The 15,575-nt window shown below is 48.6% G+C and overlaps 1 protein-coding gene across 1 annotated transcript in view; it reads left to right on the forward strand.

The window, feature by feature from the left end:
- Nucleotides 1-15,575, forward strand: part of EXOC6B (exocyst complex component 6B) — a 210,379-nt gene that overhangs the window by 27,891 nt on the left and 166,913 nt on the right. The window contains exons 4-6 of the mRNA XM_056855368.1: nt 99-189; nt 346-391; nt 6,246-6,450. Coding sequence (XP_056711346.1) covers nt 99-189; nt 346-391; nt 6,246-6,450 — 342 coding nt within the window. The remainder of the gene's footprint in view (nt 1-98; nt 190-345; nt 392-6,245; nt 6,451-15,575) is intronic.

Here is a 15,575-nt window from a genome sequence, read left to right on the forward strand (position 1 = left end):
GGAATAGAGTGGAGTACAAATTTAATAATAATAATAATACTACTCTGGCTAAGACCTCTTGGAATGTGCTGCGGTGGTAAAACAGGTTTCTCTTACAGCTGGTGGGAGCAATGGAAGAGCTGAAACTGTGTCGCCTCCAGCAGCGGAATATTTCTGCGACTGTGGATAAGCTCACGCAGTGTCTTCCCGGTGAGAGACTTGGTAGAGTGGGCACTCCTGTCCTGGCACTTGCTCTGGCTTCAGTTGGGGCAACAGGCAAATCAGGGAGGCAGAGCTGCTGTGGCTTGAGCGTCCTGACTGTTGCCTCTTACTGACTGGTGCATTTTTGTCTCTCTTCTGTCCTAGTTCTGGAGATGGATAGCAAACTGAGAGAGCAAATGAAATCTAAAAGGTAAGCTCACAGACATGTTAAATGGGAAAGGACTGACCTGGAAGCCTTAGCCAATGTCCTAACTCCACCCTCCTAGGACACCGTCCCCTTGCAAGATTTCCTGTTCAAGCCCTGTTGACTTGAACAAGTACCTTGCTAGAAATACAGTTAGGGACCTCTGAATTGACCCTGGATTTCTTACTTCAGTAATGCATCATTTTCTCTTCTTCCCCAAGTTCCTTGGACAACAGAGTCTGCGATTTTTAAAAAAAAATCAGACTTGAGTATAGTCTTTTTGTTCATCTGAATAAGGGCTACTTGATCATGGGGGTTCACTGTTGGTTCTCTGATCAAAATCTTGAGGCTGGTCTTGAGGTGGAGAAGGAAATAAGGGAGGCGACTAGAGCAAAGAAATGTAGTACCAGCTTCTCTCAGGGTGACTGGGAAAATGTGTCCTTGCATTGTGCCGTAGAAACGAGGCTTCTGGGCATTATCAGTGGATGTGTTCTGGAGCAGATGGCCACAGAGCTGGCTGGAGGTTCAGTTGCTCTGGATTTGGTTCGGAGTAGGGGTCAAGGCTTGGATTAAAAATTGGTTCATTTACAGGAAGCAGAGAGTAGGAATAAGCAGGCAGTTCTCACAGTGGAGGGAAGTGAGCCAAGTTTGTGAATGATACCAAATTATTCAGAATGGTGAAAACTCAGATTCATTGTGAAGAGCTACAGGTGCTAGGTGGTGCACAAGATCTTGCACTAGTGTAATGGCACTGTTTGTGTTTTCACTTGGGCATCATTGGATCCAAGCCAGTGACTCTGCTCCCCAGGATTCTAAGCCTAGTGCAGCCAGAGGCTTGGGGGCGGGGGAACCCATCTTTTGATGTCAAACTAGAGAGTCCCGATGAAGGTATATATAGCACCTCAGGCTCGTACAAGAGGGAGTAGCCTGGTTTCCATCAGAACACTGGAGCACTTTAATCAAGGTGCTTTTCTTTTTAAAGATATTTTACTAACATTTTCAATAAAAAAGACACACAAATTACATATACACACATTCACACAGTTTGTACTCCTTCGGGGAGTCTATCTCTTCATTTCAGATATCCAATACGTTGTTCTTATAATCTACATTTTAAAAAATAATTTCCTTCTATCCTATATAATCGGTTTTACAGACTAATCTTTATCTCTAACAATCTATCTCTTCTGTTTAACATATTCGAAATAACATTCCCATTTTTTTTTTAAGTCTTCAGTCATCTTCTCTTTTATCAAACTGGTCAGTCTGGCCATCACCGCAAATTCATCCGTTTTTTGATGCCATTTTTCCAAGTCCAGGATATCTTTCTGTTTCCAAGATGCTGCTAGCACTAATCTGGCCGCCGTTGTCAAATAGCCAAATAACTGTCCATGATTTCTATCCAAGTTATCAGGTTCAGTTCCTAATAGCATAGTTTCTGGGTTCAGGGGGAATTTGATACCTAAATCTTTTTGCATTTCTTGATGGATTTGTATCCAGAATTTCTTAACTTTTTTACATGTCCACCACAAATGTCCATACATGTCCATACACAAAAGTATGTTCCATCTTTCTCTTTACATTTCCAACACCGACTATCATAAGATTCATTCATTTTTTTGATGTCCACTGGTGTGATATACCATCTGAAAAATTGTTTGTACCAATTTTCACGTAGATTATTATTTGCCGTGAATTTGATTGACTTTGTCCAAAGTCTTTCCCATTGCTGCAAAGTTATCTCCTTTTTAAAGTTTTCCATCCATTTTATCATGCATGTCTTAATTTGTTCTTGTTCTGTTTCAAATTTAAGTAAAAGTTTATAGATTTTTCCCAAAATATGATCCGTATCTTTACTAATTAAATCTTCAAACTCAGTATTCTTTCTTAACTTGCCCTGTTGTAAGCAGTCTTGTCGCATTTTCATAATCATTTGATTGTAGGTCAACCAACTAATGTTTCTACTCTCCTTAATCTCATTCCATGTTTTTATTTCGCCTTGCTCATTTAGCATATCTTGATATTTCACCATATCTACCTTCTTCTCTCCCTTGGTTAGATATGTATCTGTGGGAGACATTATCCGTGGAGGTGCTGGACTTAATCTGTTTTTATTTCTAAGCCATGTCTTCATCAATCCATCTTTGATCACATGTTTCTCTCTAAAGATTTCTGAATTCTTAGCCTTCCATGAATAATAATGAAATCCCTTGTTCCATGTAATCAAGGTGCTTTTCTGTGGCACTTCAAGGCTCTTCACAGGCTCCAGCCCATAAGTATCCCTCGGTATTTGCAGGAAAATAGCCTGGCCTTCTAGGCCCCTTGAGAAATATCCCTCACAAGGGAAGGCCAATCAAGGCACCCTCTAAGTCATGGTGACCTTTAAGTCACCTGACCCATAAGGCGTGACATTAGTCAGGCTCTTAGGTCAGTAGTACTTACGTCATGGCCGGTGGAGAACCACATTCACAGGTATCAACCGAAGGAACCACATAGCTACTGTGTGTCCTGTGTACCATCCCATCAAAAACACATACAATGTGTGTGTATGTTGAGTGCAGTTAAGTCGCTTCTGACCTATGGCGACCCTATGAATCAGTGTCCTCCACAAGGTCCTATCCTTAGCAGCCATGCTTGGGTCTTGCGAACAGAGGGCCATGGCTTCCTTGATGGAGTGATGTACACATACAATACCATATGGCATATAGTTGTTAATTTTAAGTATATATTCTGAGCACATAGGTGTCTTTCCTTGCCACTACTGAACCTCAGGCAACCCTTGTGTATTTGGAATGAGGCGGAGGCCTTCAGGAGTAGAAGAAGAAGAGTTGTTTTTTATACTACGCTTTTCTCTACCTGTAAGGAGTCTCAAAGCGGCTTACAATTGCCTTCCCCTCAACAGGCACCTTGTGAGGTAGGTGGGGGTGAGAGAGTTTGGAGAGAACTTTGACTGGCCCAAGGTCACCCAGCAGGCTTTATGTGGAAGAGTGGGGAATCCAACCTCGTTCTCCAGATTAGAGTCCACCACTCTTAACCACTACACTACCCTGGCTCTCTGCTGCACAGACATTTTATTTGCCAAGGCTTTTAATGGGATATAGATGATTGGCATCTTTTGGGATGAGTTGGGTATCTATGCTTTTATTCTGTTTTCAAAACTACTATGTTTTAACTGTAACTTGTGAAAGCCGCCTTGAGCCACAAGGAAAGATGTGATATCAAAAAAGAAGTGAGGGAGTTTCACAGCTGAAACGTCTGCTGGTCCCTCCAGTGGCCGCTGCTTCAAGATGGGAAGTGCCAGCCAAACACAGTCCCTGGTGGGTTATGGCCTTGCCCATTTCCCAGAAACGTGGGCCCTGTGCTGTAGTGGGGAACTTTGCTCAGAAGGGCCGCGGGTGGCCATGTCAAAGAGCCACACGTGGCTCCAGTGCTGCCTTTGGGTAATTAAACCAAGGCCCCCGTCACATTTAGGAGAAACACAGATGCTCCAGGAGTAGCACAGATCTTAGAAATGCTCCAGTGGCAGGAAGGATTCTAGCATTCCCCCTTCCCCCAACATGGACCCTAGAAATACATATATATTTATTTTATTGGACTTCTAGGCCACCGGGCGAGAAGGGTCCAAAACCACCCAGTAGCAGCGCAGATTCTAATAACTGCAACCACTGTGCAGAGGCTGCCCAGGTAAAACAAGGCATATAAAAAGGTCTTTCCGACTCCACAATATTGCAGCAGGTTCTGCTCCCAAACCACCTTGAGCTAATGACACGCGGCTACAGAATTTCTCCTGTTCTGCCTTCCATCTTAAAACTTACCCTCCAGTTCTTCCTTCCCATGCTTTCTTCGTAGCTTCCTCAGCCATGACGTCCCGCCGGTCAGCTCTGCCCCTTGTCTGCCCCCATAGCCTCCCCTCCTGATCAGGGAATCCTTCCTTCCAGCCCTCAAATCCCACCCCTGTTCATCCTTCACATTTTTCTGGTGCTGTTGCGGGCAAGCACACATCTGTCTTTGTTCCCTGGTTTGTTTCCCCCCCTAGAATTAGCCTTGTGGAAAGGACACAGAATTTGGAGGCTGAAATTATTACAAGCGGACTCAAAGATTTTTGAAGATTTGTCATGAGTAAATTACCACTGTATTTATCACTGAGCAGCTTCCATCTTGCTGCCTCCTGCTGCTATAAATTTGCCTTACTTTGCCAAACTGGTTAGGACAATAAAGCTATTTTCTGGTGAAGCATCTGTCTCTTCCCCCTCTGGAGCGTTATGAACTGTGGACCTGTGTCTAAATGTACATGCGTAGGAGTGGTCTTCCCTTGCATGCCTTCACTTGAGGACCATGCTGGGTAAGAAAGCTCCCTGTTTCCTCTTTTTTGCACAGGGCATTTCCTGACTAGGCCTGCTCCATCTCTGCTTTTGGGTGGGGTGACAGAGGGCACGGTGGCGTTCAAGTATCACTGTGCGGGAGAAACTGAGCTGGGCCCAACCTTGGGGCTGGGCGCATTGGATGCACTCGGGGAGGGTGGCTGTGGGGCAGGGATGAGTCCCTGGACCCCGCTGCCCTGTGCTCTTTGTCTGCAGGGAGGATGAGGCTGACTCCGCTGCCCTGGCGGCACTGAGGCCTCCTGCTGTTCAACCTCCTTAAGCAAATTCTCTCCTGAGAAAGGATCCCACGTGTTCGTTTCCAAAAGCCTGATGTCTGGCTGGTCTTGCAGATCTGGATTTCCCTGCAGAGGGAGCTGCATTTGGTTGGGAATTGCTCTGCGTGAGCACCCTGAGCCTGGATTCCAGGAGTCCGCTGGAGTTCTGACCTTCGCTTTGGATGACCTCTGTGGTTTTCTGTTTAAACAACCTCTGCTTCTCTTCAGGCATTCTGCAAACATTATTTGGCAGAAAGGCGTTTGGATCGGGTGGTGTTGAGGGCTTGTGTGCCTTAAACCAGCAGGCCCGCTTTCTGACTAGACACATTCTTTAGCAGGTGGGGGTGTCAATGGGGGCAAAGGGCTGAACAGAGGTCTTCGGCCTGTGCTATAGTCTAAGCTTTTATGCCTCCCTCTCCCCCCAACTTGTCTTATAGTCACTCCTCAGGCTGGAAAGGTTTGTTGGGAAAGGGCCAGCTGTTAGTGTTGCAGTCTGACATATAAATTAAATTCACACCCTCTCCAGCCCACTGATGGCTGCTTCTGGTTCCAGGCCTCTGTTGCCCCTTTGAGCAAATGGAAAAGTCGCATCTCCTCAGGCAAGTGGTTATCTACAAGGCTGCTGCTCCCACTAGAAAATGGAAAATATTGGGCTGGATACACCAAGGGCTGCTCCTGAAAGACATGAGGCTTACCCAGGAGGTCTTCCTTCTGGACAATGTCCCTGGCCTGCCTTTGGGACAGAATGTCACGTCCATCTCTCTTTCACTTGCATTTCAAGACCATTGTCCTTCACCTTGAATTCTTTCCCTTTCGGCATCTTGCGCCTTCTCCTTGTTCTCACTAAGGTTCTCATGGCCTGATTCTCTTCTCTTTCATTTTATGCATGTGCTCTCTTTCAGCCTTTTCCTGTGGTGGCCTGGTGGGGGGCAAGATGCTGCAGCCGCCCTCCCTCATTCTGTGCAGCTCATACACATTTCACTGTGTCTTCTTAGCAGGCAGGGCTCTCCTTCACTGGGGCAGTGGGATGGGTGCTAACAGGTGCCCAGATGCCCAGAAGAAGCTCTCATTCCTTCCCCGTTTGTCTTCTCACCTGAGGGTGATGTGGCGGGTGGTCTGAATCCTGAACGCCGTTGCTTGTGAGCCTGGAGTGACTCCGCATCCAAGAGGCAGGGCTGCTGTGGCTGAGGCCTGTGACCTTAGCAGCTCTCTCTTCTTTTCCAGGCACTATCCTGCCCTGAAGACGCTGGAGCACCTTGAGCATACCTACCTGCCGCAGGTGAGCCATTATCGCTTCTGCAAGGTCATGGTGGACAGCATCCCAAGTCTGCGCGAGCAAATCAAGGAAGTGTCCATGTCTGACCTGAAAGACTTTCTGGAGAGCATCCGCAAGCACTCCGACAAGATTGGCGAGACGGCCATGAGACAGGTGAGGAGCTGAGCAGAGTTGCCCTCGTGCCGTGCGGTTGCGAGCACCTGTGGTTGCTCGAGGGCTGCCGGTGCTGGTACTGAACCTTTCCCAGCGGCAGGAGCCTGGTGGGATGATGGCGAGGGAATCCTGTCCGTCTCTTGTGTTGCTCAGGGCTGCACCTGGATGCTTTCCGTTTGCCATAATTTGCTGCCCGAGAGTGCTCCCCTGCCAGTGGGGTGCCTGCAGAGTGGGTCCAATATGCATGCTCCTGATAGTAACTAAGCTGAAGCATTCTGCACTAACGGGAGTTTCCGAGTTGACTTTGAGGAGGGACCTATGTAGAGTGCATTCCAGTAGACTAGTCTCAATCTTATCAAGACATGGATCTGGGTGGCCAGATCAGCCGAGTCAAGGCAGGGTGCCGTCTTCTGGGCTACACTAAGTTGAAAGAAAGGGGAGGGGCCGTGCCTCAGTGGGAGAGCATCTGCTCGGCGTGCAGAAGGTCCCAGGTTCAATCCCTGGCATCTCGAGTTAAAGGGACTAGGCAAATAGGTGATGTGAAAGACCTCTGCCGGAGACCCTGGAGAGCTCCTGCCGGTCAGAGTAGACAACACTGACTTTGATGGACCAAGGGTCTGATTCAGCATAAGGCAGCTTCATGTGTTCATGTGATGAAGTAGTTTGATGGGCCTGAGGGCATCAGCGTTGTGCAGTGGCTCCACTTTCATCTGGCGTGAGAAGCAAGAGGCTCTTCAAAGCCCCACCGTTCCCCTGCCAGGCCCCTCCTTCTGGCATCTGCAAGACAGGCACCTTGCAGGGCTGCCCTTGACAGGTGAGCCTACCAAACTGTCTTCCTCTGTGAAAGGCAGGCAGAGGTCTGCAATCCCATCGAGCCCTTAAACTCTACCAGGTACCAAAGATCTAGGAAGGTCCTTTGGGTATTTAAATTAGCCTCATTAAAACATTCTGGGTTTACCTGATGCTAGCAGTTAGAAGCTTTCGTTATTTATGGAAATATTTAGTGTTTGGCCCTGAAAGAAACCATCTTTCTGGAAAGGTCTTCCTTTGTTGTGCTCATGGAAAGTACTAATAGCTTTCATTTGTCTTTCGGTGCCTGACTGGCGGGGAATGTGTCTCTCCACAAAGCCTCCATGTCTGGCTCAGGATGTTTACCAGCAGCTGAGAAGGAAGAGGGTGCCGGGGTTCTGCCCTTCTTGTTGGCCAGTTTCTTCCAGTGACTTTATTCAGTGATGTGACGGCAGGTTTGGACTGGACCCATCAAGCCCCATTGCCAGCAGGGCAGTTGTCTTCTGTGGCTTAGGTGACCGAGGCGATGAGGGATCCTAGTAAGTCACAAGATTAGCAGATCTGTCCCCTCGGATGCATTTTCCACCTTTCTCCTCAAAGAGTCCACCCCAAACCCCAGTCCTTCTTGTCCACTGCATCATGTAACCTTCTTTCTCGCCCTTGTGTGCTAGCTTGTCTCAGGCCACCCAGAGCATTTGTGGCAAAGACGAGTGTTTAGGTGGGGCTTCCTGGTTCACAGCCACTATGAGAAACACTAGTGGGACCAAATGTGGGCTTCCTGATGGTGATGTGATGACGATGTGTATGTTTAAGTCTGTTGGATTGGTAGCTCTTGATGACCCTTTAGCTCTCTGACTGGATCCATAGTTTCCATTATTTTTTCCATCTGTAGAGGAACTCTTGTGGGGAAGGCATGGGAAGAACCTTCAGGTGGACCTCAGAGTCCGTGTGGGGCTGTCGCTGGAAGAATCTGCAGCCTGGATTCTGCCTTTGCCTGTTTATCTGCCTATCGTGCAAAGTCGCTGTGGATTTGGCTTTTAGCACTTTTGAGGTGGGTGGGTGTGGTAATTTTCCTTGGATATTAGTCATATTAACCCCAATTCTATGAAGAAGCATGTGGTTTAATGCCTCGTTTATGTGGAGCAGTGATTGTAAATTTGGCAGTTACGAGAAGGAAATTTGGAGCATTGGATTCAGTGTAATGGATGTGGAATAGAAGGCTGTGATGGTGGGGAAGGAACCCTAAAGCCCATCTTCATTTGCTGAAACCAGCCGGCTAGAATGATGTCTTCTGCTGCTGAAGCTGTCCTGGGTACTCCATCTGTGCCGGGGCAGAAGTGAGGCCTGTCCCACATTCCTCTCCCACATTGTTTCTGCTCAAGCAAGAACGATGCCTTCTCTTCCTGTCTCTTTCCAAGGGAAGCATGAGGATCTCTTGGTAGACGGTCTCCCACCCTCACCTGTCTCCCTGAGACAGAACCACTGGCATAAAACCCTCCTGTGACCTTTGGCAGCTTCTCCTGGAGAGCCTCCATAGCAGAGGGCAGCAATGCTTGCCTGGGTGGTGCCGTCACCCTCCATCACCCTTCGCCCTGGGTCCGTAGCCACTTGGATTGCCAGGTGGTCTTATTTTGAGATATTTAGATGATCATTTAATTTTTCCTCTGAAAATGTCTGGAATTTTCTTGTTTTTATTTTGATGGCATCACTGTGGTTCCTATGGCTGATTCACTGAGGCAGTAAAGACCGACTGGCTGGCTGTGACAGACGCTCTGCCCCGGCTTGATGGCCTGTGCACTTTGGGGCAGTCACTCTGCCTCCCCTGCCGATCCATGCAGTCCAGATCAGTGCGCTCTGAACTGAAAAGAGAAGCAAGAAGGTTTGGGGGCATCACAATTTAAGAAGGATGCAGACAAGCTGGAACATGTCCACAGGAGGGCAACAAAGATGGTGAGGGGTCTTTTGGAGACCAAGTCCTATGGGGAAAGGTTGAAGGAGCTGGGTATGTTTAGCCTGGAGAGGAGATGGGATATGATAACCATCTTTGAGTACTTGAAGGGCTGTCATATAGAGGATGGTGCTGAGTTGTTTTCTGTTGCCCCAGAAGGTTGGACCAGAACCAACGGGTTGAAATTAAATCAAAAGAGCTTCCATCTAGACATTAGAAAGAACTTTCTACCAGTTAGAGTGGTTCCTCAGTGGAACAGGCATCCTCAGGAGGTGGTGAGCTCTCTTTCCCTGGAGGCTTTTAAACAGAGGCTAGATGGCCATCTGTCAGCAATGCTGATTCTGTGACCTTAGGCAGATCATGAGAGGCAGGGCACCTTAGCCCTCTTCTGGGCATGGAGTATGGGGGTCACTGGGTGTGTGTGGGGGAGATAGTTGTGAATTTCCTGCATTGTGCGGGGTGGTGGTGGACTAGATGATCCTGGTGGTCCCTTCCAACTCTATGATTCTATGACACTCCCCATTCTTGCAGTGCAACAGTTGTCTGGTGTTAAAACTTTCTCTTTTTCTTGTTACTCCAGGATTATCCACACTTCTGCTTGGCCTTTGGGCCCTTTCTTGACCTCTGACATGGAAGTGCACATGGCCGCTGCGTGTTTAGAGAGAGCCTAATGGGTTCTCTGACACTTTGTTGGGTTGAAATACCTGTGGTTGCTGCCGCCACAGCAGTCGGTGGAGCAACACTTGTGGAATCTGCTTGCGCTCCATTTTGAACGCAAACAGGCTCTTCCTCCCCGGTTCGCTATGTGCCCAGAGCAGTCGCTCCCTTTTTGCTCTGTGCTGGGGAACGTGGCGGATGGAATGACATGTTCGCCGAAAGAGGCTCACGTTCCAGATGCTGATGGCTGCCCTTCCAGTGGCCCGGAACAATGTTTAAAAGTGCCGTTTGGACAGTGTTTTTAATTATCTGCAAGCCGAAGATTTTCAGCCCTTGTGTAATCTCCTGCAACACAGATGGAAGTGGTTGGAGGTTTTTTCTTGGTATGTATACTTTACAGAAAATTAGATTTAACTGTTCGTGCAGACAGCACCCTCATCTTACTGTTTGTCGGCCTTTTGGCCGCGGCAGACCTGCCTGCAGTTGGGCCTTCTGTCCCCCCCCCCCCCCTGCTTGCCGGGTGAGCTTGCCAGCCTCTGGAGTGGCCCAGCCCCACTGCCCTGAGGCTGCGCTGGAAAAGAGCGCCTGAAGCTTTGCTCTAAGCCCGCCATCCCATCCTGTGCAACAATGTCCTTTTTAGAACAGAATGAAGGGGAGTTGCTGAAGGGAAGAAGAAGAAGAGATGGTTTTCATACCCTGCTCTTCTCTATCTTAAGGAGTCTCAAAATGGCTTGCAATCCCACTCCCTTCTTCTCCCCACAACAGACACTCTGTGAGGTAGGTGGGGCGGAGAGAGTTCGGAGAGAACTGTGACTAGCCCAAGGTCACCCAGCAGGCTTCATGTGGAGGAGTGGGGAATCAAACCCAGTTCTCCAGATTAGAGTCCACTGCTTTTAAACACAACACCATGCTGATGAAGGACCGTCATCTCCCATATGTTCCTGCCCGGGGATTAAGATCACAGGGAGAAGCCCTCCTGACTGACCCACCAATCAGAGAAGCTCATCTGGTGGTCACATGAGGGAGGACCTTTTTGGTGGCAGCCCCATGACTATGGAAGAGCCCCTGTGCTGGCTCCATCACTTTCGCTCTTTAGAAGGCAGTTGAAGAGATTTTTTATTTAGGACTGCATTTAACTAAAGCAGTCGTAAATTGTGATTTGAAATTATTAGTGTTATGATTTTAGGTAACATTTTATTTATTTTATTAATAATGTCAGCTGCCTTGAGCTCCATAGGAAGATGGACAGGTAATAAATATTTTAAATAAAATAAAATGGAGGTTGGGTGTCCTTTCTGCCTGGCTGCTTTGGGCCTGTTGGCAGTAGAAGAATGGTGAGCCTGCCTTTATGGTGGGGGGCGGTGGTGGTTCAGCCTGCATAAAGACAGAGGCCCAGGCTGTCTGAATGGCCTAGGAAGACAAGGGCTTGCTCAACAGAGTCCCCCACACGTGTGCTACCTTGAACTTCTTGGCAGAAGAGCAGAATAAAGATGCTTCTCATCGTTGTCATGAACCCTCCTCCCATTCCTTGTCAAACCACGGTTCCACACTGGTGCGTTTATACCCTTGCAAGAGGGCCATTTTTCAGCTTGCTCTGCAGCTTCTGTCTGTGCTGTGCCGGTCAGAAGGAGGTGTGGTTTTGTAGGCATATTTGACTCAACAAGATATGCCCATCACCACCTTTCTTCAAGAGGCTCGTGTTACAGATTCATGTGAGCCATTCGTCATTAGATGAAGGTGTTTGTGGGTTTCGTGTGACTCAGTCAACCAAACTTGTTCACCTCTGAAAATCTCAGTGCTTCCTTCCCGCAGTATTTTGCTGAACTCTGTCAAGAGCTCTCCTGGTTGTGTCCTGCTTCAGATCCACTCGTGCGCCCGGGCTCTGGCTTCTGTTCTGGTCCTGGTGCGCTCATGTCCTTTCAGGCTGTCTTCCGAGGCGTCTGCTCTTTGCAGAACCTGGGCACCGCTACGTTTCAAAGCTATTTGCCACTCTTGCCAAGCACTGAAACTGGGAGCTCTTTAAATGCCAGAGGAAAAGGTGCGCAAATGATGCGTTTTGGAAAGGCTGAATCTGGGTGAGGGTTGAACCTTGTAAGAGCTGCATTCTTTTAATCTTGAGAGAATTTGGAAGGTTGTAACCTGCTGTCAGTGAACCACAATTTTGAAAAGACCATTTTACTGCTGTGGAGTCTCCGTGTGGTTTTGCTGCAGCTGCATCTCTAGCTCTGCAGATTCCCTCTACATCAGTGGTTCCCAAACCTTTTGGGCCACCACCCCCTTGGTTCCACAAACTCAACCCCAGCGCCCTCTACCCTATCCTATAAAAAGCATTATTCAAAATAGGGGTTTGCATGACACATTAAAGAAGATAATAACAGTAAAATTTCAAAGCAGTAACAATGATTGCACATCTATTCAAAATCAAATTAACAATGTTTAGTTTAAATTTATTCAACAAAACTGATGAACTTGATCCAGGGGTACCAGCTCTTCAAAGTCTGGAAAAATATTCTGATAGTTTCCACCAAATTTGCCAGCATGGTGCCATAGCTTGGTTTATTGTAATTTAGTGAACAACACAGTTGAAGGGGCTCACATCTAGTGCCCCCCTGCCTCTTATTGCCCCCCTTGGTAATCCCCCCAGGGGGTGCTACTGCCCACTTTCGGAACCACTGTTCTACATTCTGAGGCCAACCTCAGCCCTTGATTTGGCGGAAGGATCTGAAGTGGCCTTTGCTTTCTTAATGTCGATCTGCAGGTACCTGGTGGGATTGTGTTTGTCTGAACAAGAGATGACCTCCGGGCATGTTTGGGGTCCTCCCGTGCCACGAAATCTTGGCTCCCAGATGGCCTGTGGGAAGAGTGAAAAGCTTGAGGGGGTGGGAGATGTAGAATGCATGCCTCTGGGCCAAAGATCCTATGAAATAGCTGGTGTCTCTGATCGAAAGAATTTTGGGTAGTGGAATGTGGAAGGATCATTGCCTGAGGCCTGATCCTAATGGAGTAAGCTCTGCTGGTGTAAGTGGACCGTGGAGATGGCTCTGAGGACCGCAGTCACCTTTTGTGGACGGCGTGTGGAATGGCTGTTTTGGAGAACGCTCTGCAGATGGGGGCATGTGGAGGGAGGGAGCTTCACGCCGGGGTGTGTGTGTGCTGTGGAGGCGGTGGGAGATAGATTTGCAGACGCCGTCATGTTTCTGATTTCTGGGCAGACACTGTTAGTTTTTATGCCTCTGTGTTTCCCCCACCGCTTCTCTCTCGTTCCACATCACAGGATCAGAGCACAAATGTGCTTATTATCTTAAAAACACTCTCTTTATTTGAACACTTCTTGGCTTTCCATGGAAAACCTCATGTGTTAGTTGAAAAGGAATTCTATGCCTTTACGTCTGTGTTTATAACACTTATAATTTATAGAAATGGATTAACAGGTACTCCTCGGTATTGTTTTTATGACCTCGGAAAAGAGACTGAAAAACCCTCAGATTCCCCGGCTCATGTTCCCCCCACTGCAGCGAGCTGTGGAGTCATCCCCCTTCATTTTGGGGGTGTGTGTTCAGCCCTTTGGCTTCCTGTGCCCAAAGCCAAGGAGTCTGTTCCCAAAGAATGCCCTGCCCCCCAGGCGGCCGTTTGTCCTGTCGATCTGTGGGTGGTGATGTTGCCGGTGGGGCCTTTCCAGCCCCGGCCTCCTGCCCTTGCTGTGGAGCTCCCCCATAGCTCAGGGACTGCAATCCTAGGAGCGTCCCCCTTCCCTGGGAAACAGCTCTGGGGCTGTCAGCGGAGGCCTCCAGCTCCTGGGTTTGAGGAGGGGAGGGAAAGCTGTCCTGCCTTTTCTTGGAGACACATCAAGGAAAGGGACGTGGCCTTCTTCCAGATCATAAGAGCATAAGAAGAGCCCTGCCGGATCAGACCAAAGGCCCATCAAGCCCCGAATCCTGTTCAGTCACTGGCCAGCCACCTGCCTCTAGGAAGCCCACAAGTGGAAAGACTGAACAGCATCCTTCCCGCCCCCATGCTCCCCAGCAACTGATATTTATTTATTTACGCTCTGCTTTTTTCCCTGGGATTCAAGGTGGACTGCCTACAATAAACTAGTACAATTGACAAAGTGGGACATCTAAAATACAATAGGCCTTGGACTTGTAGTGATCTGGAAAACCAACCAGAGGTGAAGCACAGTATAAGTATTAACATGGTGCGCTAAACAAAAGCACAAATTACATTGTAGGATCCTATTGACAGCAACAGATAAGACGAACTATACACAGTGGTATCATCTACAGTCCCTAACCCTTCACCCCGAGGTTGCTTCTGAACCATATTGTTACAGTGCAGGCCCATTACCTGTGCAAAACCCCCTCTTGAATAATTCAGTTTTGGGTTGCTTGTGGAAAGCCAGGAGGATGGGAGCCATCCTGACCTCAGTCATACTGCCTCTGGTACTGTGGGGAGCAAATGTCTCTCATGGCTAGCAGCCATAGCCCTGTCCTCCATGCATTTGTCCTCTGTAAATGTGTCTACTCCCCTTTTAAAGCCTTCCAGGTGCGGGGGTTGGGGGCAGCACACATAATCCAAGCCACCACAAGCACCCTGGAGGTGGGATAGGGATTGAAATAATCAGTCATTGAAATAAATAGCAACCTTGTGACAGAATGCTGATCTAAGGAGGACTGTATCTTCTTTCTAAGAAGCAGGATGCTTGGCCTCATCTGGCAAAGGAAACCCCAAGTGGCAGGGTGCCCCAGCCAGCCATCAGAATGCCCACCCTCCAGTAGTGGCCTGTTGTGCCATGCCATGCCAGCCTGCCTGGGCTCATAGCTCTGCAGATGCAGATATGCGCTTTGCCCGCTTCACCTTCTCTGGCACCTCACTCTGCTGCTAATCGTTGAGCTGTCCCTGAAGGGTCCCCCCCCCCCACATTTCCCTCTGTAAGCAGACAGCAGTATAAACAAACATCCTGTCCTGTCCTGAGCACACCAGCCTCCCAGCCTGTTTTCGGCTCTGACCCGGCAACCTTTCCTCTGGTTGGCAGCGGGCGGGCGTTGACAGTCCGGATGGTTCAGCCAAAGTTGAGAGCACAATTTGCTGGAGGAGCCGCGGCTGGGATGGGGCGTGTTATTCGACAGGACCCCCTTGAGGCTATGCGCTGAATCTGGTGCACATTTCAAAGCATGTGTTAAACTTTATGTGATACTGATTAAAAGGGAGGGCCGGGGGGTGAATTGGCACAGCCTCGCAGCCACATCTGCCAAGCGACATGCAAGAGAAATGTCTTGCTGCAGCGGAGAAGGGCCAAGACCTGTCTGACTCGCAGGGCGTCTTGGGGAGGTCTGGATGGGGAACAGGTTGGCAGCCTCTGCGTGGGTGCGCGCGCACGCACCCGTCCTCGCGTGGGCCTGAGCAAGCCCTTGGCTCAGACGGCATTCTCAGATTGGTCCCGTGGCCCTTGCTGGCTGTGGTCTCTCTTAGCTGCTGCGCAGAGGACATCACAGAGCAAAAGCAGGGTCTGTTGAGCCCGCGTGAAAGCTTGGGCGAGGTTCAGGCATTGGGTGGGCTGCTGCCTAGCAAACATTCACCATTTATATTTATTTCTTTAGCATATTTTATGCTCCCTTTCCATAAAAACACCCAAGGCACACAACAAATGTAAAAATATAAAACACAGTATTATTCAAAACAACAATGCCGAAGAAAAAGACAACTTAAAACTCAAGAGACAAACATTCCTTTT

The sequence above is a fragment of the Euleptes europaea genome, chromosome 9, assembly GCF_029931775.1.
Source record: "Euleptes europaea isolate rEulEur1 chromosome 9, rEulEur1.hap1, whole genome shotgun sequence".
Classification (NCBI taxonomy): Eukaryota; Metazoa; Chordata; class Lepidosauria; order Squamata; family Sphaerodactylidae; genus Euleptes; species Euleptes europaea.